The sequence below is a fragment of the Emiliania huxleyi genome, assembly GCF_000372725.1.
Source record: "Emiliania huxleyi CCMP1516 unplaced genomic scaffold EMIHUscaffold_220, whole genome shotgun sequence".
Classification (NCBI taxonomy): domain Eukaryota; phylum Haptophyta; order Isochrysidales; family Noelaerhabdaceae; genus Emiliania; species Emiliania huxleyi.
Genome location: NW_005200416.1, coordinates 130,661 through 157,121, shown reverse-complemented (window position 1 = coordinate 157,121; position 26,461 = coordinate 130,661). Strand labels below are relative to the sequence as shown.

Below are 26,461 nucleotides of genomic sequence, written 5' to 3'. Positions count from 1 at the left end.
CTCATCTTCGCCGAAGTGGTTAATTAGTTAATTAGCCTATTGTTGATTGATTAACCGCAGGTGCTCATCCTCATCTTCGCCGAAGCGCTCGGCCTCTACGGACTCATCGTCGGCCTCATCCTGTCGGCTAAAGCCAGCTCCTGAATCCGCTCTTGAAGCGCGCCGCCGGCCGTGGCGCAGAGGCGTGAGCGCCGCGCCGCACGGCCGTCGCCGCCAGTCTGCTGCGCTCCCCGCCGTTTTGCTTTCGCCGGGTGATCCGCCGCGCGCTGCGCGCTGGCGCTGGCCGCTGCCTCTCTCTTCCCCCGCGGCTGCCCCCCTTAGCCTGTGACTTTGTGAGAGGAGAGCGTCGGGCAGCGCGCTCGGCGCAAGGGAGGGCAGGTCGACTGGAGTAGAGGCCCTGTACGTTGCCTGGTATGGATAAAATGAAGACAGAAATAAGTGGATCGAGAGAGTCCGACACCGAGAGACGACGCGAGAGGTGGAGAGGACTCTCCGTGCACGGACGCGCAACAGTCACACAGGCACACATAGTCTCGGAGTTTACGCCAACAGCAGGCGGTTGTCATGACGCGTACGCCAGGCGCGTAAAGTCGACGACGGAGTGGAAGGTGACGCTATCGCCGTGCCGCATAAAGACGCTGCCGCACGACGCGTTTGGCTTGATCGCGTATCCGCTGCTCAGCAGGAAAGCGCCCTCCTGCCCCTCGCCCTTGCAGTAGCGTGCGTTGAAGACCTCTAGCAGCCGCGACAGCCGCGCCGTGTGCGCCACGCCCGCGTACACAAGCGCGTGGCTCTGTCCGGGCTTGAGCGGCGTGTTGTCGTCCACCGTCACCCGGAAGAGCAGCTTCGCGTCGTCGGCAAGCGCTTGGATCGCCTCGCCCTGCTCCTGCTTGAAACGCTCGTACACCTCGCGCTCCGCCAGGTTGGACGCAGTGCAGAGCACCACGCCGCCGCCCTCGTCGCTGAAGCTCGCCGCCACCATGGTGGCTCAGCCAAAAAAAAGAAAAAAGAACGGAAAGCTCAAAAAGAACAAACTCGGCGGTCTCGTGGCGTTCAGGGCGGCTCGCACACGCACACGCACACACACACACACACACACACACACACACACACACACACACACACATGCAGTGAGTGAGTGAGTATTCTTGATACGAAACCACGACGACACACCAGTCGACTCGCATCGGTTGCCTCCATGAACGGCGGAGCTATTCTCGCGCCCACACTACACCTGGCTCCAACACGTGGACACGCCCATAGCTGGGGACACTACTAGGTCACGCATGGCATCACAGAAGTTTTATCTCTGGGCCCCGAAAGGCATCTCTAGCAGTGTCGTTACACATGCCCCCTCCCCTCCTGGGCGCATGCGCCTCACGTCTCGCCAGAGCATAAGCCCTTGGCGTGTGGCGAGACGAGTTTTTCGCCATGCAGCGAGCAGCAAGCCGCCCGCCGCAAACAGCCGGAGGCCTCGCCGCGGCACTGGCTGCGCCGCGGTCCCGCACCCGTCGACGCAGCTCCCCCCGCGGAAGACCGCGCGTAGCGACGTCTTGACGATCGAGATGAGCGTGCCTGAAGCTCGCCCACCTACTGCACACACACACACTCACACACATGCACACATGCACACATGCACACACATGCATGCATGCACAGACACACAGCCCCTATGGTCAGAAAGGAAGCGCCGCAGCCGAACCGTGCACAGACGCGGTGGCGGCGCAAAAAAGTCAAAGTAGTCCGTGCCCACGCCGGCCGCGCCGAACGGTGGGTCCAAGATCTCGCCGCGGGCGTACGCCGGTGCGACTAGCGTCCGGCCGAGCCGCTGCGCGAGCAAGGCGCCAAGCACCATGCAATAGCGCTGGTTTGAGAATCGCTCGACACGGTTGTCCAGGAGGATGTAGCGCGCAGCGCAGGCAGAGGAAGCACTGTGAGACATGTTCGTGTGCCCGGCTGCCGAGGTCGGAGCGATTGCCGCGTGCCCAACAGCGCCGTCAAGGAGAACTTAGCCCAATGGCTGATAGCGGCCGACGCACGAAACTTGCGCGCCCTTAGGAATTCACTATTGTGATGTTAGAGGTGGGTTAAGAGGGAGATTCGCGCGAGCTGCGGAATTCCTACCTAGGTACGGAGGGGGGGAAGTAATCTGAAACCGCAACGATGCATGCGTGCAGCACGAACGGCTGCGATTCAGCGGTCGCGCCGCTGAGCGTTCAGGTCGAGCTCGCGGCGAGCTGAGCAAGATCATCCAGCGGCGCGACAGCTGAATCGCAAGCGTTGAGGAACGCGAGACAGATGAATTCCTATCGAAGCTGCTAGTGTGTACTTGTTAACCCGCTGCCCGGACGCCAGCACACACGGCTAGATTTCATGGCTAGTGTGCGCTAGGGGACTGACCCAAAGGTCGCGCCCCCCTAGTGGCGCGGTCGGTCTAGGGTACCATACTTCCCGGCCGGTGTGCGGGGAGCGAATCTTAACGACCGCCCAGAAGCTTTCTGAGCGAACCAATCGGGCCAGGATCATCAGCATATGTCCCCTCCACAACATCGTGGGCGATTGAGCGGTATTTGAGGAGCACCGCCACTCTGAAGTTCGGCCGGGTGGTCTGCAGACCCCCCCCCCCGGAGCAGCAGAGGCTCCGTGGGGTCGCAGAGTCGACGCTGGGAGTCGGACTCGTCAAGCCATCGCAGCACCACGCGGTCTGCACGTACCGCCCACATCCCCTCCACCGCTGAGAAGGCGCAGATCGACCGCCGGGCCGCGTAGCCGTCGTTAAGGAGCGGTTTTTGGAGCCGTACGAAGAGGTCCCAGACGGGCGAACATGCGGTTTTTCGATGACCATGCGCGATGTGGTATCTGCTTTTTGCTAAAAACGGGCCGCCTAGTGCAGCATCACTAGTACAACACGTAACCACACTTAGAGCTCCACAGTAGATGTTTTTGACGAGCGCCGACGGCGTCACGGTCGCCGGAGTGGACGCACTGCACACACACTGTGACCGTGTCGTGGGTGTGACAGTGAGCGACACAACCGTCGGCGCCGCGCTATCGCGGCGCCCCGCAGTCTACACGCCTCAGGCGCACCCCTGAAGGCGCCATGAGCGCGCAGGCACATAGCAGCGCCGCGCCAAAAGGTCATTCCCTCACCCGACCCGCGGCTCCACCATCGATGGCTGCAGCGGTCCGCTCACCTGCAGAGGGCAAAAACGTGTAGCGTAACAGACGAGTTGTGACGATCAGTGCTGGCGGAGGCCTCATCGCCGCGAATGCTGCCAGTCGCAGCGGGATCTGACGTCGCGTTCGAGGTGTGCATTGGCGGCGGGGTCGCATGGCTGAGAGAGGCAGAGGCAGCAGGCGGGTGGTGGGGCGGCACCTGTTGCTGCCATGGGCAGCGCCGAGCCGCGGCGGAGTCGCTCCGTAGGTTCATGTTGAGCCGCACGAGTGCGCCGACCCGTCGCGAGGTGCCTGCGCGGGGGTGATGTCGCGCCGATGGCTGAGTACGTGCGGCGTGAGCGGGCTTTGTGCGAAGGGGCGGCGCGAGAGGTGAGCCGGCGGGCGCGCCGGCGGTCGAGTTACCGAACAATTCGACGTGGCGCAGCTCCGCGCCGGCGGGGACGACCGAGCACATGATGTCGGCGGCGGTCACGCGACGAGAGAGAGCCGCAGGGGCCCTCTGAGAGCCAGGCGCCGAAAAGCAGCGTGAGCGGCGGCCGCGATCAGCCACCTGTGGGCGGTCATCGGGGTCGCGGTCAAGCTCGCGACGGGGTGAATCTGGTGCGTCTAGTATCACTGGTGAGCTGGGTGTGCAGCAGCAGCGCTCAAAAAGAGGGAAAAAACTCGGCAACTGTTTGGAGTGTCTACATTCTCGAGGCACCGTTCTCGGCCCGGCCGGAAAGCTGGCTGGTGGTCGCGCGCGGCGCGTCAGCGCCACTCCGACTGGTCGGGCACCTCGGCTGGGTCCATCGGCAAGAGGCCCGCGCCGTCGGGCGGCCCCGGGAGCGCATGATGCCCCTCCGAGAGGCGCTGACGCCCCGCCGAGATCGCGCTGGTTTGGCACGAAAAGACGACGAGCCAGGGGGGGGGTCAAGTATGGTACCCTAGATCGGGCTTTACACCCTCGTGTGGGAAGCCTACCTTTGCCCCTAGCAATGCTGCGAGACGGAATTTCGGCAGAAGCCCTACGGGGGCATGCCGAGGGACGTCGTCGCGGCCTAGCTCCATCCTGCCTGGGTGGGGCGGGCGGGCGCGTAAGACGCGCCACCATCGTGGCAGTGACACGTGCTGGAGGGGTGTCGTCTGCATCCTATAGCCCAATCAGCGCCTCCAGCCCGCCCGCCTTCGCAATCGCGACCATGTTGTCGGCGTTGGTAGCCAGGTTCTTCAACGCACTCGCCGCATTCTCCTTGCCCACCGGCGTCCCGCTGCCCAGCAGCTCGATCAGCGCCTCCAGCCCGCCCGCCTTCGCGATCGCGACCTTGTTGTCGGCGTTGACAGACAGGTTCCACAACGCACTCGCCGCCTTCTGTTTTTTCTTTCTTTCTTTATTTTACACATGTAACTGCACTCCAAGTGCTCCAACTCCAAGGGAATTTCGCCGCGTGCTCCGATGTAGGTTTTCGGTGCGGGGATTGCATCACTCGGCTCTCGAGGTCCTCGCACCCTCGTCCTCTCTCCTCTCGCCGCCGCCCTCGCCGGCACCCCCTCCCCCGCGGCTGATCGCCACTGCCGCAAGCACGACCGCAGCGCCCGCGAAGCCCTGCGGCCCAAGCGTCTCGCCGAGCAGCAAGTAGCTGAAGCCCGCCGCGTAGCAAGGGTCGAGGGCGTAGAGCAGCGCCGCGTCCTGCGCGCCCACCCGCGCCTGGCCGTACGCCTGCAGCCACTGCGCCACGAACGTGGTCACGACGGCGAGGTAGCAGATCTGCGGCGAGCTCTCCCCCAGCGCCCGCGCAGCCTCCATCAGCGGCACCGGCGCCGCTCCCCCGGCACCGCCCACCTCTGCGGCCGCCAGGAGCGCAAAGTATCCCGCCGCGCAAGTCAGCGTCGCCGCATTCAGCTCCGCCGGCTCGGGCGGCGCTGCGCCTGCGGCCGCCGCCTCGAGGCGGAGAATGAAGCATGCGGACGCGACCGCAGCAGCGAGCGACCACGCGTCCCCGACGTTGGGCGGAGAGCCGTCGGAGGCGAGCAGGCCGGTGCCGCAGACGGCGAGGAGTGCGGAGACCCACGTGCGGGGTGGCGAGGTGCGGCCGTAGAGCAGGAGCGCGAGCAGCGGCACCAGCTTCACGTTCAGGTACAGCAGAAACGCAGACCGACCGGCGCTCGTCGTCTCAAGGCCAACCGACTGCAGCGCAAAGCCGAGGCACGACCACAGGCCGAGCTCGGCGCCGGCGGCCCACGTGGCCGACGCCGGCGGAGCATCCGCGGCCGGCGGCCGCCGCGGCCGCCACGGCGCGCCCGGCGCCCACGGAAGCGCGCAGACCGCCGCGAGACCGAAGCGCGCCGCGTTGAAGGCTGCGGGAGACACGTCCGAGACGACGTCTTTGATGACGGCGTGCTGCGAGCCCCAGAGGAGCGTGCAGCCGTTCAGCGCCACGAGGGCCTGCCACAGCTCCGGCCGCGGCGAGGGCGACGGAGGCGCCCAAGCTGCGTCCTGCAGCGGCGGCTCCTCGAGGACGAGGGCCGGCCGCGAGCTGCGGCGGGAGAGAGGCACGCGCGGCGCGACGGCCGGCGGCCCCACGACGGCGCGCGCGACCGCTGGCGCGGCGAGGAGGAGCAGCATATGTGAGTAATAATCTACACCCAGTACACACAGCCGGGCGTTGTCCCGCGCGATCCGCGCGCGGTCGGCGCAGGCGTGTAAAAAAAAATTGCCCCGCGCAGCAACCGTCGGGCGACGACCCGGGGGCCAAAAACCCGGCGACGACGGCGCTCTGGATGGGGCGTGACCTCCTGCCTCCAACCTCCTTCCTTTTTGAGCAGGTGTGACGCCGCGCGAGCGACGCTCCGAGATCGCCCGAGATAGCGCGGCGCGGCCCCGAGATCGCCCGAGATAGCGCGAGATCGCCCGAGATAGCGCGGCGCGGCCCCGAGATCGCCCGAGATAGCGCGAGATCGCCCGAGATCGCGCGGCGCGGCCCGGGGCGGGGTGGATGGGTTGGGAGCGAGGGGGCGGAAGTGCTCAGGCCAACACTATTGGCTTTTGAGACGGCCTTTGAGGCAGGCGGAGGCGGTGGCTCAACGTGAGGGCGGAGCGGCTGGCTCGACAGATTGTGATCGTGCAATTCTTGCCTGCTGCCCCGCAGGATGCAAGCCACGTCCGCCTGTGATTCGCAGACCCGACCCGTACGCAAAATAGCGGGCATGCAGCACTGGCGTGGCCCGCCAGGGCGACTGGAGCAGCCGTGTCCGCCGCACAGCCCGCAAGTAGCGTTGCAGCAGACATGATGGGTCGGGTGCACAACGCCGGCCGAGCAGTCGGCGAAGCGACGAGAGGAGGCCGTGTGCTCCACGGGCCTGATGGTGAGGTTGAGATGGTGTTGGATGACCAGGCGGTGCGTCTCCGCCGACGGCGAGAAGGACGAAAACATCTCGGGCGCGGGTCGAGGCTCGGTAGGCGCCGAATGTCACGCGCAAGTTTCGCTCTCGAGGTTTCGCTGGGCTGGAACCTTGAGGTGTGTGCACCCTGCCCTTCCCCCCAAACAGCTCGAATCCAGCTTCAGGCCCTGCGGCGGCGATGGTCCTCAGATCAAACCTGCCCCGCTCGCAGATCCTCCAGCTCCTGCCGGCGCTGCTGCCTGCGGCGACCTGGCGGCCGCTGCCAGCCATCGCCGTCGGAGGCGTCTCGTCGGGCGACCAGGGGCAGATTGCCGGCGACAAGGCCTTTCAGCCTGGGCTGGCGGGCAAGGACTACGGCAAGAGCGAGATGTCGTACGACGACTTCACAAAGCGGCCGAGCGGCATGGCGTTCAAGGAGGCGAAGCCCGGCAACGGAAAGTCGCCCGTCGCCGGCGACCGCGTCGTGGTGGACTGGAGCGGCTACACGATCGGCTACTTTGGTCGGCCGTTCGAGACGAAGAAGCTGGTCGAGCTAGACGGCAAGGACAAGGCCTACCTCCGCTTTGAGCTCGGAAAGGGCGCTGTCCTGCCCGCGCTCGAGGAGGCCGTTGCGGGGATGAGCGAGGGTGGAGTGTGGCAGGTGGTGGTCCCCTACCGGCCCGGCCTCAGCTACCCAGACGATGACAAGGACCACGAGCGGGTGGGTCCTGTCCCTAGCACCTTCTCGGGCCAACGCGCGCTCAACTTTGTGCTGTATAACAAGGACCTCATCGACAAGACGCTCCTCTTCAACGTCAAGGTGATCCGGGTGGACAGGCCCGGAGAGAACGGGTGGAAGAAGGGCTAGGCGCGCGCCCGCTCCACTGGGTGGAGCGTGGAGCCGGTGGAGGTGAGTCGTGAGTCTGCAGGTGAGCGAGCCGCGGCCCGCGCGGTCTCTGACGGGTATACCCACCACGGACTCGTAACACAGGCGCTCCGCCGTCTAGCAATTGACACCCAATGGAGGTGGGAGAGAAAACTGAAAAGTGCAAACGCCTGCGTGTCGCGCTTCGCACGCGTGGTGGAAGGATCACTCGTCGAGTTGCCCTGCCCGCCCGCCCCGACGCCTGAACGTGGCCTGGCTGGATGATTCTCGCCGCGCGGCGGCGTCGTCGCCAGCAGAGTCCGGCTGCCACGCTTCTGCCAAGCCCTCCTCGCCGTCGCCCTCGCCGCCCGCGTCGTCGTTCCACGCCTCGTCGCGCTCGTCGACGTGCCAGTTCCGGCGCGCGTTCTGCGCACGTGCCGCGGGAGGTGAGTGCTTGTCGTCTGCTGGGCGCTGGGCCGGAGGCGGCTCTGGGCGGCACCGGGTTTGCGAGAAAGTACAGCACACCGATCACGCCGAGAAGCCAGACAACGTACTCCACGTAGTCGCTCGCCGAGCCTGCTCGCGGAGCGGGCGGGCCGTTAGCCGCCGCGGCGGCGAGGCTGGCCGCCGGAGGTGGCGCTGGCACGCCTTCGAACCCCTCACCGAGGCGCCAGAAGTGCTTGAGCTTGTGCTGGTCCTCTTCGACCGTGCGGACGCGAGAGGCGACAATGTCGATCGCACCGGCGGGCGGCAAAAGCAGCAGCAGCAGCGGCGGCAGCGGCAGCGGCAACGGCGGAGGTGCCAGCGGCAGCTGCAAGCCGAGACGAGCGACGTGTCTAGCAAGCGAGGACATGGACCGGACTTTGCGTTTGCCGAACACAACGAGGGTTCGGGCTCCGAGGCGGTTAGGGTACATCGGTTTTCTGGAATTCTTCGCCAGGACACAACAGCGATTGCCGCGCCATCTTTCGGCTCCTGCCTTAGCACCACCGGGGGGGGAGGCGGCTGCCAGCCAGGTCTCCTTCTCTCATAGTGTCATACTCGGAGTTTTAGGTATGTTGTTGGCAAACCAAGACACAGAGCTCACACAGACCTCCCCGTCTTTGTAGCCTGGCGTTTGTGCCCCGTTTGTGCCGCGTCCCGTGCCCCCGAGTTCATTTCATATACTCGGAGTCGTGATTTCTGGTTGGTTTTCTAAAATCTCTCTCTCTCTCCGCATGGTCAGAAATTAAAATTCGGCAAAATTCAGCCCGATTTACCAGCGTGTTCGCAAGAGGCCAGAAGTGAGCGCCATCTCCCCCTGCACCAAACTGCACAGGGCCTTCTCTGTGCCATGTCGGACCGCGGCGAGCCCGACTGGGCCGAGTGGGAGGCGCTGTCCGCAGGCCTTCCGGGGTCCACGGATGTCGCCTGGTCCGCCGAAATGGAGGTCGACGCGGGGGCGGGTGTGGGCGCTTCGTCGTCGTCGACGATGGGGTTCGCTGCTGCTGAGGCAGTTGCCCCGGAGCTCGCCGACAGCGGCGCGGCGGGCGGCTGCGATCAGGTGGGCGACGACTCGGCCACCGCGTCCTCCGGGCCCGCCGCGTCCTCCTCCTTTGCTGTCGACGCGATCGACATCGACGAGGCCGACGACTGCGCTGAGGCTGGGGTCGCGGCGGCGGCGGCGGGGGAGGATGGGCAAGAAGCGGCCAGCAAGCGCAAAGTGTACGAGTGCAGCGCCTGCGGCCGCCCGAAGAAGAGCTGCGGCTGCCGCGTCCCTCCACGCGATGCGTCCGCCTCGGGCGCCCGCCGGACCTACAAGTGCAGCCGCTGCGGTCAGCCGAAGAAGGGGGGGTGCGCTTCATACGCACGCCGAGACGACCGCCCGCACGTCACCGTCCACCTGCCCCCCCCCCCCCCCCCCTTCCCCACACACCCGCCTTGCACTGCGCCCGCCACTCCCGCTCCCGCCAGGTGTGCCTGCAAGAGCAGCTGGGGCAGCGGAGGCGCATCTGGCAACAGCACGCCGCTGCCGTCGCGCCCTGGGGATGCTGGCGCGGACGGCGCCGCTGCGGCCGGCGTGGACGGCGCGACCGCGGGCACTGCAGCTCGGCCGGCTCCTGGACATTTCGCGGACTTTTCGTGGAGCGTTCCTTTAGGCGACACGTCTCTGGAGCGGAAGCGAAAGGTCCGCGAACCGTCCCCATATCTCCCCATATCTCCCCTTTAGGCGGCGCGTCTCCGGAGCGGAGGCGAAAGGGGCCTCCTCGGCCGCCGCTGCCGGCAGCCGACTGTCTTAGATGCGGGAGGAGTGCAGAGTTCGTGCGCGGTGAGTCGCACTCTCGACGGCACCGCACTCATGCACCGCACTGGCGCGTGATTTGCTCTCCTTGTCCGGACCAGCGCAGACAGGAAGCATACAGTTGGTGGCACCGGACGCGGCACAGACGCGGCACGGACGCGGCACAGACGTCAGGCTAGAGACACGGGGAGATGTGGGGAGATATGGGGACGCCAGGCTAGAGACACGGGGAGGAGCGTAGCATGACTCCGCGCAGACTCGACACGCCCGGCGGCTCGGGTCGCGCCTGCCCGCCCTCTCACCGGCTCTGCTTGCGGCGGCAAGGCGGATGCTGCGCTTTCGGGAGGGGAGAGCGACGGCGGCGGAGGCAGAGGCGCGGCCGAGGGGGCGGGGGAGGAGGCGGGGCGAGGAGGCGGCGGCGCGCGCAGTGTACAGCCCAAGCGCTGCTGTGAACGGCGTCTCCTTCACAGCCCTCGTCGGCTGTGAGCAGGCGGCGGGCGGCGCGTGTACATGTGTCGCACGTGCGGGCAGCCGAAGAAGGGGTGCGCCGACGGCTTGACGGCCGCGGGGGTCGCTATCAGCCGTTTGACCTCGTGGTGACTCGGGGCTCCTTCGGAGTGCTTCTAGGTGCCCATGCACCAAGGGAAAGGCCAGCCGCGAGGCGGCCGCTGCGGACGCAGCCGCAGCGGCGGCGGCCGCGGCGGCGGCGGCGGCGGCGGCGGCGGCGGCGGGGGCTGGCTGCGCTGGTGCGAGTGCGAGTGCGGCGGTTGGTGTTTCGGCGTCGGTGGCGGGGGGGGCTGGGGCATCGCTTCCGCCGCTGGTGCCGTCGTGGCCGATGGCGCGGTGGCAAGGGCCGCCCACTCTTGTGATTGTGTATGCGGGTGGGGCACGTTTAGGTTGCCGGGGCACCGGCGGGCGACGACGGCGTCGAGATCGCGCGAGAGGATCGCGACTCTCTAGCGGCGGAAGATGCCCATGTCTGCACTCCAAACACCCGCGCTCGGCAGGACACGTATTCCGCTGGACTCGGCCCGGCCGCATCGGGCTGTAGTCGCCGTATTCGCACCCCTCGCGTTCTCTCGGTGCTCTGAATGCTCTGCACGATACCGTCTTCCCGCCCTGAGGCTGGCGTCTGCACCTTCCCGCCCTGAGGCTGGCGTCTGCACCGCGCAGGACCTCGACGAGGACTTCGGCAGCCTCGAGCCACCGCCGCCGCCGCGCGTCCCGCTGCCAAGGCCGCCGACTTCCGACGCTCAAGCGTGACCAAGCCATCGTGACGGAGGAGAGATGCTGTTTGACGTTGTGTCTTCGTTAGGCCGGACACCATCGACCTCACCGGCGACGAGAGCAGCGCGCCGCCGCGTCACGCAGGCGGCGACACTTCCTAGACACTTCCTAGACACCTCCTAGACACTTCCTAGACACTTCCTAGACATTTCCTAGACACTCCCTAGACACTTCCTAGTGCCGCGTCACGCCGGCGGCGACACTTCCTAGACACTTCCTAGACACTTCCTAGACACTTCCTAGACACCTCCTAGACACTTCCTAGACATTTCCTAGACACTCCCTAGACACTTCCTAGTGCCGCGTCACGCCGGCGGCGACACTTCCTAGACACTTCCTAGACACTTCCTAGACACTTCCTAGACACTTCCTAGACACTTCCTGGACACTCCCTAGACACCTCCTAGACACTTCCTAGACACTTCCTAGACACTTCCTAGACACTTCCTAGACACTTCCTAGACACTTCCTAGACACCTCCTAGACACTTCCTAGACACTTCCTAGACACTCCCTAGACACTTCCTAGACACCTCCTAGACACTTCCTAGACACTTCCTAGACACTTCCTGGACACTCCCTAGACACCTCCTAGACACTTCCTAGACACTTCCTAGACACCTCCTAGACACTTCCTAGACACTTCCTGGACACTCCCTAGACACCTCCTAGACACTTCCTAGACACTTCCTAGACACTTCCTAGACACTTCCTAGACACCTCCTAGACACCTCCTAGACACTTCCTAGACACTTCCTAGACACCTCCTAGACACTTCCTAGACACCTCCTAGACACCTCCTAGACACCTCCTAGACACTTCCTAGACACCTCCTAGACACCTCCTAGAGTGGAGTCGCTCTCCGGCGGGTTCACCACTCAGACCCGCTTGGAAGCAAGCCCTAGGCGGTGCTGCGCCGCCGGTGGTGGCGCTGCCAGCGGCGGTGCCGCCGCCGCCGCGTCCCCGGCGTGTCCTCTGGCTGTGGATCACCTTGCCGAGCCCCTCTTTCGTAGGTGCCGGCGAGCGCACAGGTGAATTGGTTACTCAGATCTCGTCTACATCTCGGCTATATACTTAATTAGGTGCCCGTGCCGCTGAGCGCGCAGCCGGTGCCAGCGCAGCCCCTCCCAGTCGCTTACCCGTTTGGGGGCGGCGCCGGCGGGCGGGGAGGTACTCCAGCCGCCGCCGCGGTGCCCGTCAATGCCTTTCAGCAGCAGGCGACGGCGGCGGCGCAGCAGCAGCAGCAGCAGCAGCAGCAGCAGCAGCAGCAGCAGCAGATGCAGATGTTGCGCCAGGCGCAGGTCGTGCAGCCGCATGTGATGCCGCAGGCGCAGCCGTTCACGTGGCCACCCTACGACGCAAGGCTCCGGATGAGTCTTTCCCACGCTCTCTCTGTCAGTGCGTGTCGCGCCGTTTCACCCTTGCAGCTGTGAACAGGTTCCCGGTTGGCTACTACAACGCTGGCCTCCCTGCGATGGCATACTATCCGCCGCCACCGGGGATGATGCCGGTGCCCCAGCAGATGATGCAGATACAGCAGCAGCAGATGCAGCAGGCGCAGGCGCAGGCGCAGGCGCAGGCGCAGCAGCAGCAGCAGCAGCAGCAGCAGCAGCAGCAGCAGCAGCAGCAGCAGCAGCAGCAGCAGCCGCAGGTCGGAGGCACTGCCGCTTCGATGCAGCGCCAGCTTCAGGCGGCGCTCGCCGCACACAGCGCGCAGCCCGCCACATCGCCCGCGGCGGCCACGGCGGCAGCCATCGTGGCGGCCACCGCAGCGGCCAACGGCGTGACGTGCGTTCCCTCCCGCCCTGTCGCCGGCGCCGGCGCCGGAGGCGGCGGCGTTGGAGCGGGTGGCGGCCGCGACGGCGCCAGCGGGGGCGGGGGCGGAGGGGGCGGCGGGGGTTGCGGGCGGCGGCGGCCTCTCTCTCCTTCGGCGCTGCTGGCGGCGCATGGCGTGGAGCTTCCTTCTGCGTCAAAGCTCGACGCGGCGGCGCGAGACCAGCAAGCCGCGGCGAGCGGCGGCGGCGGTAGCGGCGGTGTGTTGTTGCCCGCGACGCTTAAGTATCCCGCTGTGCAGTTGGGAGGCGGGGGCGCAGGAGGAGGCAGGCCGCGGTGTTGGGGATGCGGCGAGGCGGCGAGGTCGGCGGCGGGCCGCGGGGGCGGCGCGGTGCAGCCTGGCCGGGGCCGAGCCCGGGGGAGGGGGGGGGGGAGGGGGAGGGGCGGGGGCGGCGGCAGAGGCGGCGCGTCGCCGCCCGCGCCAAAGGGCGGCGGCGGAGGGGAGGGGGCGGCAGCCGCCGACAGCGAGTCGGAGGGCGACGACGCGCCTTGCTATTGGGCGCAGTGCGACCGGTGCGACAAGTGGCGGCGGCTGCCGTTTGAGGACCGGTTCCGTCCCGAGCGGCTGCCCAAGAAGTGGTTTTGCGCGATGAACCCGAACGGCGCGGCCGCGTCGTGCGACGCGCCTGAGGACGAGTTCGACGCCGACGCGGAGGAGGAGGCCTCTTCCGAGTCAGAGGGCGACGAGACTGTCTACTCGGTGGACCGGCTCCTCGCGCAGCGGTGGGCGGTGGCGCCGTCCGGCGGAGGGCCCGGGCGACTAGAAGCGGAATACGTGTGTTCGTGGATCCCAGCTAGCGCTTGAGAGGACACGTACTCAGCTGACTCAGCCGCATTCAGCCGTATTCGCTGTACTCGCGTCCCTCGCATTCCCTTGGTGCTCTGAGTACGCTGCACAACGCCGTCTTCCCGCCCCGATGTCTGCGTCTTCACCTCGCAGGCTCGAGAAGTGTACCTTACCTTACCTTACCTTACGCAGGCTCGTGCGCCAGTTCCTCGTCTCTTGGAAGGGGTTCGGCGCGAGGGCAGACTCGTGGGAGGACGAGGCCGCCCACTCTTCACCCCGCCAGCGCCCAAGTTCGACCCGTGAATGGCACCGAGAGTCCATGGTTGTGTACAAATCAGGCGGCGATCCTCGACCCCGCCCTCGTGCGCGAGTTCGACGCGCAGCTCGAGCCGATGGCCGCCCTCGACGAGAACTCGGTCCGCCGCCGCTGCTCGAACCAGATCGAGCTGGCGCAGCGCGCCGGGCGGTCCGACGCCGCTGCCTCGCCTTTTGTTTGTACGCCCCCCCCACATTTTTTTCTCTTAGGCGCAGCGCGCGGGCGTGCGCGCCGCGGCGACGCAGCGCCAGCTCGCGCAGCTAGCCGGCGTGCCGCGCGCCAAGATGCTCGCCTACCTCAAGGGGACGATCCCGGGCACCGCGTCGCTCGGCCGGTCCTACAGAGAGAGAGAGAGGGAGACGCGGCACCGAGAGGGCGGGACGTGCGAGCAGGCATCTCGTCGCTCGACCGGCCGTGGCGCGGCGCAAGGGACCAGACTGTACGCACCATCTCGCACGCGGTGCACGGCTTGGGCAGAGGGCGGCGGCGGCATCCAGGTCGTTTGTGGATGAGATTCGCGTGCCTCATCAGGTGCGCTGCTGGCTCGGGCAGAGGGCGGCTGCGGCCGAAGAGGCGGCGGGCGTCGGGGAGGCGCCGCTGGCCGGCGGCGGCGGCGGCGGCGGCGGCGCGAGGAGGCACCCGCTGCTGCCCGGCGAGTACAGCGAGGCTGCGGTTGACGAGAAGCTCGGGTTGGGCGCCGCCGCCGCGGGGTGGCGCGTCGTGCCTCGTGGGCAGCAGCGCAAGGACTACCTCTCGCCGGGCGGCGAGGTGTACAAGACGCTGACGCTCGCGCTGCAGGCGTGCTCAGCCGAGGCGTGGCACATGGGGGACGCGCCTCCTCCTCGCGGCGGGGCGAGGAAGCTCGAGAAGCTTGAGCAGGGACACTCGCGTTGGGTGCAGTGCGACCGGTGCGACAAGCGGCGGAGCCGCCACACCACCAATCGTCGGAGTGCACACGGACAAGTCAATGTTGACTAGGTGCAACAGGTGGTGAGGGCCTCAATCTCAATCCATCGCGTATGCTAAAGACGCGTCACTGCCAATCAGGTGCAACAAGTGGCGGAGGCTGCCGCCCACCCGCGCGCCGGTGCCGCAGCGCTGGCATTGCGCGCTCAACCCGGACCCGATGCGCGACGCGTGCGAGTGAGTCGGCCAGTGAGATTGATCGAGATTGCCCGAGGCTGGCTTTGGCTGCCCGATGTTCGGAGCTCGTCGGATTAGTTTCTCCAATCACGCGTCAGGTACCCGGAGGAGGAGTGGCGGTCCTCAGACGAGGAGATGGCGGACGAGGGCGGGGCGGCGGCGGTGGGTGCTGCGGCGGGCAAGGGGCGGGCCGAGGCGCGGGGCGGGCCGTCCCGCGCCTCGAGCGCCGGCAAGGGGGTCTGCGACGGCGCAGCCCCGCCCACTGTCTCTGCCGCCTCTTTCATGCCGGGCACCGTGCGGACGGCCGCGGACGGCAGCCGGTGGACGGTCGACCTCGAGTACTCGAAGGTTGCGCGGCGCGGCGAGAAGGGCGTCACCAAGCAGTCGATCGAGCGGCACGTGTGGACGCGGGTCGAGTCGGGTGCGGACAAGGGCGGCAGCTCGCGACGCCGCAAGCGCGCGCGCGACGGCGACGGCGACGGAGAAGACGGTCGCGACGGCGGCGGCGGCGCCGGGCTGGACAGCAGCAGCGAGGAGAGCAGCGAGGAGAGCGGCGAGGAGAGCGAGGAGCCACTCACCGCCGCCGAGGCGCTGCAGTTGGCCGAGGAGGAGGGGCTATCGCTCGCGCGGAGCGAGATCGCAAAGAGGTGCCGTCTCCCCGGGCCTCCCCGCACTTCGCGCCCCATCGCCCCATCGCACCCCCCCCCCCCCCCTTCCCTTCCCCCCAAAGCGGCTTCCGCAACGTCTCCGAGTGTCTCGTCAACGGCGAGACCGCCTACCGCGTCTCGTTGCACATGGGCGCGGATCCGCTGGACGCCACGGCAAATGCCCTCTCAGTCGTAAGAAATTGAGAGTCGTACTCAGGCGGGATCCGCGAGACGTACGGCCCGTTCGAGACGGCGGAGGAGGCGGCGCTGCAGCTGGCGCGCGAGATGAGGCGACTCGAGGAGAAGAAGCGCCGCCGCACGGAGCGAGAGCAGGCGCGGCGCGCGGCGCAGGCGGAGGCAGGGGGCGAGGCAGGCGAGGAGGGCGGGGAGGGCGGCGACGGCGATGGCGACGGCGGGGAGGAGGAGGCGGAGGAGGAGGCCGTGACGGAGGAGGAAGAGGAGGAGGCGGAGGAGGACGTGGTCGACGTCGGCGACCGGGTGCGCGTTAAGGGCAAGGGCTATGGCGTCGTGACGCGCGAGCAGCGCGGCGGCTGGTTGAGCGTGCAGCTCGATGGGGCAGAGGAGTCGATCAAGGCTCGATCGACGGCTGTGTTTGCTGCCCAGGAGGGCGAGGGGGCGGAGGCGGAGGGCCGGGCAGCGGAGAAGCAGCAGCAGCAGCAGCAGCAGCAGCAGCAGCAGCAGCAGCAGCAGCAGCAGGAGGTGCTTCTCGATGTCGGCGACCGTGTTTGCGTCAAAGGCAAGGGTTGCGGAGTGCTGACGAGGGGCGAGCGCGGCGGGTGGGTGAGCGTGCAGCTAGATGGGGCGGAGGAGCCAATCAAGGCCCGCACGACAGCGGTCTCTCCTGCCCGAGGGCGGGAAGAGGCGGCGTCGGGAGCAGAGAAGGAGGAGGCGGAGGAGGAGGCGGAGGAAGAGGCGGTGACGGAGGAGGAGGAGGAGGCGGAAGAGGAGGCGGAGGAGGAGGACGTGATCGACGTCGGCGACCGGGTGCGCGTTAAGGGCAGGGGCTATGGCGTCGTGACGCGCGAGCAGCGCGGCGGCTGGTTGAGCGTGCAGCTCGATGGGGCAGAGGAGTCGATCAAGGCTCGATCGACGGCTGTGTTTGCTGCCCAGGAGGGCGAGGGGGCGGAGGCGGAGGGCCGGGCAGCGGAGAAGCAGCAGCAGCAGCAGCAGCAGCAGCAGCAGCAGCAGCAGCAGCAGCAGCAGCAGCAGCAGCAGCAGCAGCAGGAGGTGCTTCTCGATGTCGGCGACCGTGTTTGCGTCAAAGGCAAGGGTTGCGGAGTGCTGACGAGGGGCGAGCGCGGCGGGTGGGTGAGCGTGCAGCTAGATGGGGCGGAGGAGCCAATCAAGGCCCGCACGACAGCGGTCTCTCCTGCCCGAGGGCGGGAAGAGGCGGCGTCGGGAGCAGAGAAGGAGGAGGCGGAGGAGGAGGCGGAGGAAGAGGCGGTGACGGAGGAGGAGGAGGCGGCGGAAGAGGAGGCGGAGGAGGAGGACGTGATCGACGTCGGCGACCGGGTGCGCGTTAAGGGCAAGGGCTATGGCGTCGTGACGCGCGAGCAGCGCGGCGGCTGGTTGAGCGTGCAGCTCGATGGGGCAGAGGAGTCGATCAAGGCTCGATCGACGGCTGTGTTTGCTGCCCAGGAGGGCGAGGGGGCGGAGGAGGCGCTTGCGGGGAGGGAGGCGGGCGGCAGCGGAGGCCGCGTCAAGGTTGAGGACGAGGTAATCGTGCAGGCCACTTCCTAGACACTTCCGAGACACTTCCGAGACACTTCCGAGACGCTTCCTAGAGAAGACGAGGTGCAGGCCGCGCAAGGGTGCCATGAATGCGCTCGTGGATGCGTTCAACTGGTCCAGAGGAACCAATGAACTGCCGCTCAGGCGACGCAAGACGACAGCGACAGCGCGGACAGAGGCAAGGCAAGTACGCCGCTCGCGCCGCTAGCCCGCCCCCTCAGCGCCGCAGGCGGCCTCGCCGCCGCCCCCGCCGCCGCGTCGGGCTCGGGTACCCCTTGCGGCCGCGGCCGCGGCGGCGGCACGCCCGAGCGGCCGCCGCTACGCGTGGTGTCGCGCCCCGGCGTGGCGCGGTTCGGCAGCGGTTGCGCCGAGCTCCGTGTGCAGGCGCGGGGATGCGGTTGTCAGTCCGAGTCGACGACGGATTCGCAGCGACACCCAGCATTTCCTAGATAGGACAACATTTCCCAGACACTTCCTAGACACGTCCTCGGCCTGCAGAGGCGAGGCACTTCCTTCTCCTCAGGTGCGGCAGCGGATGCGCTCCGAGTCCCTCAGCGTCGCGCATGTCGCGCGCGTTGCGGGGTGGCCGTGCGAGGCGTCGCTGCGGCGGTGGCTCGTCGGTGGGGGAGGGGGGCTGGTCCTGAGACACGCATGTGTTCCGCCCGACAGGCGTCCATGCGGCGGTGGCTCTACTCCGGAAGCAGCCGCCGTTTGTCGCATTGCTCGGTGGCGCGCCCCAAATGCCCCCCCCCCCCCCCCTAGATTCCCCTCATCTCCTCGAGACTCCCCAAGATTCCCCTCGATGCGCGCCCCGTTGCCGAAACTCTTCGGCGTTCTGTTTTCGCAGGCTGTGCGCCCGGACTATGAGGCGGCGTCGCTGGTGGAGGCGCTGCGCGCGTGGCTCGGCGGCGGAGGCGGAGGCGGAGGCGGAGGCGGAGGCGGAGGCGGAGGCGGAGGCGGAGGCGATGGCGGCTGCGACGGCGACAGCAGCCTTGGGACACCGCGCAAGCGGCCGAGGCACGCGATCGCTCCTACCCCCCGCGGCGCGTCGCCGGGGGTGGCAGCGCGGTCCTCCTCTGAGGAGGAGTCCGGCAGCGAGGAGGAGGACCAGGGCGAGGTGCGCTTCCGCACACACACACACAGACACGCACACACCGCTCGCCCACGCGCACCGGGCCTTCCTCTTTCAATGCCGTGTGGTGCTCCTGTCTGTCTAGACGTGGAGTCGCGAGGGACTAGCCTGGCCCTTGCCCCACCACCTCGTGTGTGTGGAGAAGTTTACTTTCCCTTCCCTTACCCCACCTTACCTTACCTTACCTTGCCTCAGGTTCCTCTCGGCGACGCTTTCCAGGCGACACGCCCGAGGAGCGGAAGACGCACTCTTGTCTTCCAACCCCAGCGCTCGAGAGGACACTTCAACAATAGTCAGCCGCATGTGCCCGCGTTCGTAGCCCGTGCCCTTCCCGCGCCGCCCCCCCCGAGCACACGGCACGAGGCCGTCGTCCCACCCCTGACGCGTGTGTCTTCACACCCCTGACGCGTGTGTCTTCACACCCCTGACGCGTGTGTCTTCACACCCCTGACGCGTGTGTCTTCACACCCCTGACGTTTGTGTCTTCACACCCCTGACGCGTGTGTCTTCACACCCCTGACGCGTGTGTATTCACACCCCTGACGTTTGTGTCTTCACACCCCGCAGGCGGACCTCCCGCCTCCACTCGCCGCCGCGCCGCCCGTGCTGCCGCCGCCGGCGCCGCCGCCCCGCTGCCGCTGCAACCTGCCCTGCGTGTGGGATCGCTCCCGCTGGTGGTGCGGCGCCAAGGCGGGGGAAGGGTGCGGGTACGAGTGCTCCCCCCCGCCTCGCGGCGCGCCCACGCCGCTCTGCCTGTGCGGCCGCCCCGCCAAGTTCCTCGTCGGCAAGTGGTGGTGCGCCGAGGCGCCGGGCGGCGGCTGCGCGCTGCAGCTGCCTCTCTCCGAGCACGCCACGCCGCCGGCGCGGCTGTCCCAGCACGCCATCGAGGCCGACGCAGCGCGCGAGATCGCCGCCACGCTCACCGCCGCCGCTTACGGCGTGGCGGATTGGGCGTTCGTGGCGGCGTGCGGCGTCGGGCTGGGGCTGTTTGCGCGCGCCGACATCGTGCGCGGGCAGGTGGTTGCGGAGTACGCCGGGCCGCGCCTCCCTGGGGAGCTGGCGGCGCGGGGCGCGTTTGTGCTCGACCTGCCCGGCAGCGGCACCGTGATTGACGGCGCGTACGAGAACAGCCCGGGGGACGGCCCGTTTTGGCCGGGCGTGTTTGCGAACCACTCGGCGCGCCCAAACGCGGCGCTCGAGTACGAGGAACAAGGAGCCTTCTTGGAACCTTCTTGGAACCTGCCTGTAGGCGCGCCCGAACGCGGCGCTCGAGTACGTGCCCGCGATGGGCGGCGCGCTCGACGCGATGGTGCTGGTGGCCACGGAGGCGATCGAGGCGGGCAGCGAGGCTCGCTTCAAGCGCGGCCGCAGCTAGTCGCCAGCCCGTAGTTAACTGTGGGTGTGATTGTTACTCGAGGTCCGCTTCAACTACGACCGCAACCGCAAGGAGGGCAAGCGGTACTGGGGCCGCGGCGCGCCGGCCGAGACGGGTTGGCGGGAGGAGAGGGTGAGGCCGCCCGCGCCGGCGCCTGCCGAGCGGTTGTTTGGCAAGGCGGCCGGGGAGGCCACAAGCTGCGCCGGCATGCCAGGGACCCTTCTCGGACCTTTCTCGGACCCTTCTAGGCGGTCGAGGACTTGCCCACTTGGACTGACGACGCCGAGGCGAGCAAGCCCTTCCGGCAGCGGCTGCAGTCCGCGCCGTGCTGCGGCAGGCGCCTAGTAGGGTCCGAGAAGGGTCCGAGAAGGGTCCGAGAAGGGTCCGAGAAGGGTCCGAGAAGGGTCCGAGAAGGGTCCGAGAAGGGTCCGAGAAGGGTCCGAGAAGGGTCCGAGAAGGTTCGCCCGTGCTGCGGCAGGTACCTCTCGGCGGGCACTTACCGGCGAGGCGAGTGGTCCGCCGCCGCCGACGCGCGGCTCCGCAAGCTGCTGCAGATGCTGCACGGGACGCAGTGGCACGCGCGCTGCTCGTCGCGGCCAGGCGGCAAGGAGCGGTTCTGGGAGGTGGTCGCGACGCACTTTTACGGCCGCAGCCCGGCCGAGTGCCAGGGGCGGTGGCGCGCCATCGCACGCAGCGGCTAGAGCCGACAGCAGGGGCACGAAGAGCGCGGGAGGGGTGGGGTGGGGTGGGGTGGGGGGGCGGGGAGGGGTTTGCGACGGCGCGGCGAGCATTGCAACTTTGGAGGGGGAGGCGCCGGGGCCGCAGACACACTCAGCGGTGGGGGGTGGGTGGGTGGGCGGGGGTCAGAAGCCACGGCGCGCGCCTCGCCGATGGACAGTGGCGAGAGATTCAGCATCCACACGGGTCCGTGAGAGAGGTAAGGGGAGGGGTCGACCTCACGATTGTGTTTGTGCCAGCTTCATGCGCGCGAGGGGAGGTGGGGAGAGTAGACGCGGTGCGCTTTCCATCGAGTTCAGATGCCATGTTCCGGATTTTCATTGAGTTTTCGACGACTGAGATCTGACTTCTGAGTCAGGCTATAATCTATAATCGGAAATCGCCTGAGTCAGGCTAAAGGGTGTGGATGATGGGTACGGAAATCGGAATTTATAAAATGAACTCGGGGGCACGGGACGCGGCACAAACGGGGCACAAACGCCAGGCTACAAAGATGGGGAGGCACGTAGTGACGCAGAGGCGACGGCGGCGTCCTCCGGAGGACGCGACCCACTTCGCCACAGACGGTCCCGCGCCTCGCCGCAAAGACGGCGGCACGCCCCGCACCGTCCGCTGTGCCGCGTGTTTTGTCCGGAGTGAAAAGTCCAACGCGCTCGTCGGTGGCGGCTTCCCTATGATGTAACTTATTCGGACCCCCCCCCCTGGGGCATCGTCTTTTCGTGGCAAACGAGCCGATCTCAGCCCGCCGATCTCCGCTCGCGCCGGCCGCCCATGCGCTCGCGGGGCTGGCCGACGGCGCTGGCCTCTTGCCGATGGACCCAGCCGAGGTGCCCGACCAGTCGGAGTGGCGCTGACGCGCCGCGCGCGACCACCAGCCAGCTTTCCGGCCTGGCCGAGAACGGTGCCTCGAGAATGTAGACACTCCAAACAGTTGTCGAGTTTTTTCCCTCTTTTTGAGCGCCGCTGCTGCACACCCAGCCCACCAGTGATACTAGACGCACCAGATTCACCCCGTCGCGAGCTTGACCGCGACCCCGATGACCGCCCACAGGTGGCTGATCGCGGCTCCACTCATCGCTGCTTTCGCGCGCCTGCTCCACAGAGGGCTCCTGCGGCTCTCCCTCGTCGCGTGACCGCCGCCGACATCATGTGCTTGGTCGTCCCCGCCGGCGCGGAGCTGCGCCACGTCGAATTCTTCGGTGGCTCGACCGCCGGCGCGCCCACCCTCGCCTCCTGCGCGCCTCACACACCCAGTATTCACCTCGCGCGCGGCCGACAGAGTGAGCGCACGACCACCTCCCTCTCAGTCACCCCCCCGACGATACACAGCCCGCTCGTTCTCGCCGGGAAGACGCTCGGAGCGCCCAACTTTGCCTCGTGCGGCCATCAAACAGGCGCGTTGCCTCCCATCTCCGCACTTCCCATCTACCCCCACGCTGCCACTGCCGGGGACGCGCAGATGCGACTCCCGGGCCCGCCTACCTCACCCGAGCCCGGCCGACCAGGCACGTCCCGACGAGAGCCCGCCGGGAAGGAGCTGGCCGAGCCATCGCCGGCCTCCCTGCCGGCTCATGGGCGCTCAAAAGGTCGCGGACCCGCCCGTCGCTTGCCGCCCCTCTCCCAGCCCTTGCCGGCGCTTTTGCACGAACCTAGGGCTCAGTTCCGTCTTCCCCCCCCTCGCCCTTGTAGGTAGGCCGCCCCGCGCTGGCGGGAAGAGGCGCGCCGAGCCATCGGTGACGTCCTGGCGAGCTCATGTCCCCCCAAAAGGTCGCACCCGCCCGTGGCTCCGCCGTCGGCTCCGCCGCGAGCGGCGACGGTGAGGCCGCCGGGGCTCGCCTATACCGGCTAGTGTGGAGCTCTCAGTGTGGTTGCGTGTTGTACTAGTGATGCTGCACTAGGCGGCCCGTTTTTAGCAAAAACCAGATACCACATCGCGTGTGGTCGTCGAATTACCGCATCTTCGCCCGTCTGGGACCTCTTCGTACGGCTCCAAAAACCGCTCCTTCACGACGACTACGCGACCCGGCGGTCGATCTGCGCCTTCTCAGCGGTGGAGGGGATGTGGGCGGTACGTGCGGACCGCGTGGTGCTGCGATGGCTTGACGAGTGCGACTCCCAGCGTCGACTCTGTCTAGGGTACCATACTTCCGGGCCGTTGTGCGGGGAGCGAACCTTAACGACCGCCCAGAAGCTTTCTGAGCGAACCAATCGGGCCAGGATCATCAGCATATGTCCCCTCCACAACATCGTGGGCGTTTGAGCGGTATTTGAGGAGCACCGCCACTCTGAAGTTCGGCCGGGTGTGGGAGGGGTGGAGGACACACCATTCCATATTCTGCGAGGCGGAGGTCTCCTCGGCCCGGCACGCGTCGTAGCCCTCGGCCTGCCAAGTGTCGTCATCGGCGGCAACAAACTTTGGGTTCTTGAAGCGCACGAGGACCTCGACGAGGCCGCCCTCCGCGCCGCCGTGCCGGCCGCCCTCCTGCGCAAAGCGGAGAGCCTTGTCCGCGCGCGCCAAGTAGACGCCGGGGCCGAGGCAGCCTGTCGCTGACGCCTGGAAGCCCTGGCTCTCGATGCGCAGCGCCGCATCCAGCGACGTGCCGTGGTAGAGCTTGAGCTTGCGCTCACCTCGGTTCGATTTGGCCGCAAAAGCATCCCGCAGCCTGGCGATTTCCGACTCTTGCCGGTTGGACGCGCGGATCACATCGCGGAACGCGCCGCTGCGCTCGATTTCGTCGGCGAGCGTCATCGTGTATGTACAGCGCCGCCGCGGGACAGGGCTGCTTGAGCTCCGCAGGACAGGACAGGCAACTAACAAGGCCGCCGGGGGGCGGGACCAGCGTAAGACGTACTTTCGTAAAAAAACGCGAAAAAAGAAAAATATCATGTCCAACCAGCTCCTGCAAAACGTGTTGTGACCGCACTCCAAGTTCTCCAAGTGACTGCGAGGCGAGAGGTGAGTGAGTGTGAGTGAGTAGTGTGCACACACACGCACACACACACACACACAGCACACACACACTCACACACACACACACACACACACACACACACACACACACACACACACACACACACACACACACACACACACACACACACACACACACACACACACGAGGCGAGACGATCGAGGGGTCCCTTACCACATGCGGAATCGACCCTATCCAGTCATAGACCCACTCCAGATTGGCACTCATGCCATGGGGCCATGCCTCTCTGAGACTGAGTACTGAGAGTGAGACTACAGGGGTGGCCCGCCACAAACGACCCCTGGAATTGCGACTCGCCGCTTTCCTCCCGCTGTGATTTGTGTGAGCTCTGTGTGCCTTGATCTGCTAACAACGAACGTGTAAAACTCAAAAAAAACAGTGCTCAAGTGCTCAACACAGGTGCGGACTGGAGCGATAAGGTCAGGCCTCGTACTCAAACGGCGGCGCCGCCTCGCTCCCGGCGCGCTGGGCGATCCACTCGTCCATGCGGCGCACCTGCTCTGGCGTGAAGTAGCGGCGCCAGTCGCCCACCTGCCCCCGGCGCATAAACTCGCCCTCGCCGGCAACCTTGGGCATCGAGGACGCATTCGTCATCGGGTTGGCCGCCATCCGCTCAAAGCTGCAGTGAGCCGCTATCGCGGCGACCTGGCCGTCGGTCGGCGCCTTGCCCAGGAAGGAGGCGATCCTCCGAACGGCCGCGGGCAGGTTGCGGCTCAGCTCTTCGTACGAGAGGACAAGCACGTTCGCGCGGCCTCGCAGCGCCCACCACGAGAGGACGCTCTGCATGTAGTCGCCGTACGCCACGTCGCCCCGCAAGAAGAGGTCCAGAAACTGCGCAAACGTGCCCGTGAAGCCGTACAGCGTGTTCATCCGCTGAAAGTGGTACCAGCTGACTGCAGTGTCGCGCGGGTTGCGATACAGGTAGATGACTCGGCCCTCCTCCACCACCCGCGGCGGCAGCAGCGGCGCGGAGTGGTGCCACTTGATGTGCCGAGGCCCGGCCGACGCCGCAAGCACGGCCAGTTTGTCCACCGCCGGAGTGCTGAGCTCGATGTAGACTGTGCGCTGAGAGCTCGGCACGCGGCCCGCACACTCGATGTCGCCATCGTGGTTGACAAGCCACGCCACCTCCTGCACCCACGACGTGCCCGCCTTTGGATACGTCACGATGTGGACGTCACTCGGCCGCGGCGTAAAGCGGCGGCGAATGTCGGCCATCGTGCGCGGGTCGCCGAGCCTCTCAAAGGTGAGGACCGGGAGGCGCCGGTGACGGAGATAGGCCGCGATGCCATCCCAGAGCGCTTGCTCCGGCAAGACCACCGTCGTCCAGTCCTCGTCGTCGCCGGCGCCGCCGCCCCCGGCGCGCGGCCCAGACAGCAGCTCCGCGAGCGCCTCGCGCAGCTTTGCACGCAGCGCCTCCAAAGTGCCATCGTTGACGAGGGTGATGTCCGCCTCCCGGATGCACTCGCCCAAGCTCTGCCTCGCCGGGTCGCCCGCCGAGTCCCACTCGAGCGCCTCTGCGGCCGCAAACTGCTCGAAGGAGACGCGATCGGTCTCGCTGCCGCGCGCCTCGATGCGAGAATACCGTAGCGCCTGAGGCGCGTCGACGGCGAGCAGCGAAGCGCCCGCCTCGCGCAGCGCGCCCACCTCGGCGGTGGTGCGGATCGACTCGATGACGCAGGGCCCGTCCGCCGCGCGCGCCTGCTCGAGCAGCCGATCGACAAGGTGCGAGGACGAGTGTTCTTTTCGCAGCTGATTCGCCACGCGCACCATCGACGGCCGGTCGAGAGGCAGGCCTCGCTCGGCGATGATGGAGGCGAGCAGAGCACGAATGGAGAGGTGACGGAAGCCGCACTCTCGCACGAGGTAGTCGACGACCGCTCCCTTGCCCGCGCCGAGCGTGCCGGTGATGCCGAGGATGCGCATAACGGGACCTGGACACGGGACTGGCGCGCACCGGCACTAACACAGGTACCACGCCTAAGCCGGCTGGAAGGACAAATAAAAAAATCTTGTATGTGCATGTCGGGCATGGGTGTGTGTGAGGGGCAGAGGGGCGGGAGCGTGCGGGGCAGAGGCCCAACGTCGGGCGGCTTGTCGGGGTCCGGAGCATTCGAGGGGGGAACGAGGAGGGGAGAATGGGCGGTCGGCGTCGGGGTAGAGCAACAGGCGCGTACGGGGTAGCCGTCACTCTCCCGCCTCAAAAGGGCGGGGCTGTCCCGGAAAGTGAGAGACGCCGGGCAGCGTGGCGCATTACTGAACCCTCCCATACGTGCTCGTACTCCTCCTTCGCTGTCCCATCTCCTCGTCTCTTTCCCGGGCGGGGCGGTGGGCGGGCGCGCGGTGCGGCATGGCGTGTGCGTGTGAGGAGGGGTACGGGCACCGAACGCACCACGCGCAGCCTGCCCTCAAAGCGCGGGCGTACAACGCGACGCCCACGCATGAGTCGCCGAAGGGCGAGACATGGCTCGGTCGGCTCGCCACTCGCGTGTGTGACCGGAGGCGGTGAGTGCATGATTTTTAGATCTCACGACTCGCTGACGCTGCGCTCGCTGCTCTTCCCAACGGAACTTCCTCGTCACGGTCGCGCTGCCGGACAACCTCAGTGGGCGAAGATCAGTGCGCGTCAGTTCCGTGCCTCGGACTGTAGTTGTTTTCCCGGTGTTGTGCCTTCCCCATGCAGAAAGAAAGAATCTTACGAAACAAAGAAAACAGACAATCAAGGGAGGGATGGGAGGACGGCACGTGGCTCACCACTCTCACCCTCACACGACGACAC

At 67.1% G+C, this 26,461-nt stretch overlaps 6 protein-coding genes across 6 annotated transcripts in view; 2 read left to right on the top strand and 4 right to left on the bottom strand.

Moving 5' to 3' along the window:
• The window catches only part of ATPVc/c'5 (vacuolar H+-ATPase V0 sector, subunits c/c), a 2,175-nt gene extending 1,743 nt beyond the window's left edge, over window positions 1-432 (top strand). Inside the window, exon 7 of the mRNA XM_005780016.1 lies at window positions 61-432. Coding sequence (XP_005780073.1) covers window positions 61-144 — 84 coding nt within the window. The 3' untranslated portion in view covers window positions 145-432. The remainder of the gene's footprint in view (window positions 1-60) is intronic.
• Window positions 433-4,636: 4,204 nt separating this feature from the next.
• Window positions 4,637-5,779, bottom strand: EMIHUDRAFT_114502 (hypothetical protein; the record flags this gene model as incomplete). Its single annotated transcript, XM_005780004.1, has 1 exon — window positions 4,637-5,779. The coding sequence occupies one exon, from the start codon at window positions 5,777-5,779 to the stop codon at window positions 4,637-4,639; it is 1,143 nt and encodes a 380-aa protein (XP_005780061.1).
• Window positions 5,780-6,733: 954 nt separating this feature from the next.
• EMIHUDRAFT_114501 (hypothetical protein) lies at window positions 6,734-7,402 on the top strand (the record flags this gene model as incomplete). Its single annotated transcript, XM_005780003.1, has 1 exon — window positions 6,734-7,402. One exon carries the CDS (start codon window positions 6,734-6,736, stop codon window positions 7,400-7,402), a length of 669 nt encoding a protein of 222 aa, XP_005780060.1.
• Window positions 7,403-7,624: 222 nt separating this feature from the next.
• Window positions 7,625-8,364, bottom strand: EMIHUDRAFT_235503 (hypothetical protein; the record flags this gene model as incomplete). Its single annotated transcript, XM_005780002.1, has 3 exons — window positions 7,625-7,825; window positions 7,899-8,096; window positions 8,314-8,364. 3 exons carry the CDS (start codon window positions 8,362-8,364, stop codon window positions 7,625-7,627), a joined length of 450 nt encoding a protein of 149 aa, XP_005780059.1.
• Window positions 8,365-22,862: 14,498 nt separating this feature from the next.
• EMIHUDRAFT_235497 (hypothetical protein) lies at window positions 22,863-23,438 on the bottom strand (the record flags this gene model as incomplete). Its single annotated transcript, XM_005780001.1, has 1 exon — window positions 22,863-23,438. The coding sequence occupies one exon, from the start codon at window positions 23,436-23,438 to the stop codon at window positions 22,863-22,865; it is 576 nt and encodes a 191-aa protein (XP_005780058.1).
• A 664-nt stretch (window positions 23,439-24,102) lies between these two features.
• On the bottom strand, window positions 24,103-25,608 carry EMIHUDRAFT_235496 (hypothetical protein; the record flags this gene model as incomplete). Its single annotated transcript, XM_005780000.1, has 2 exons — window positions 24,103-24,919; window positions 25,058-25,608. The coding sequence occupies 2 exons, from the start codon at window positions 25,606-25,608 to the stop codon at window positions 24,103-24,105; spliced, it is 1,368 nt and encodes a 455-aa protein (XP_005780057.1).
• Between the last annotated feature and the right edge of the window lie 853 nt (window positions 25,609-26,461).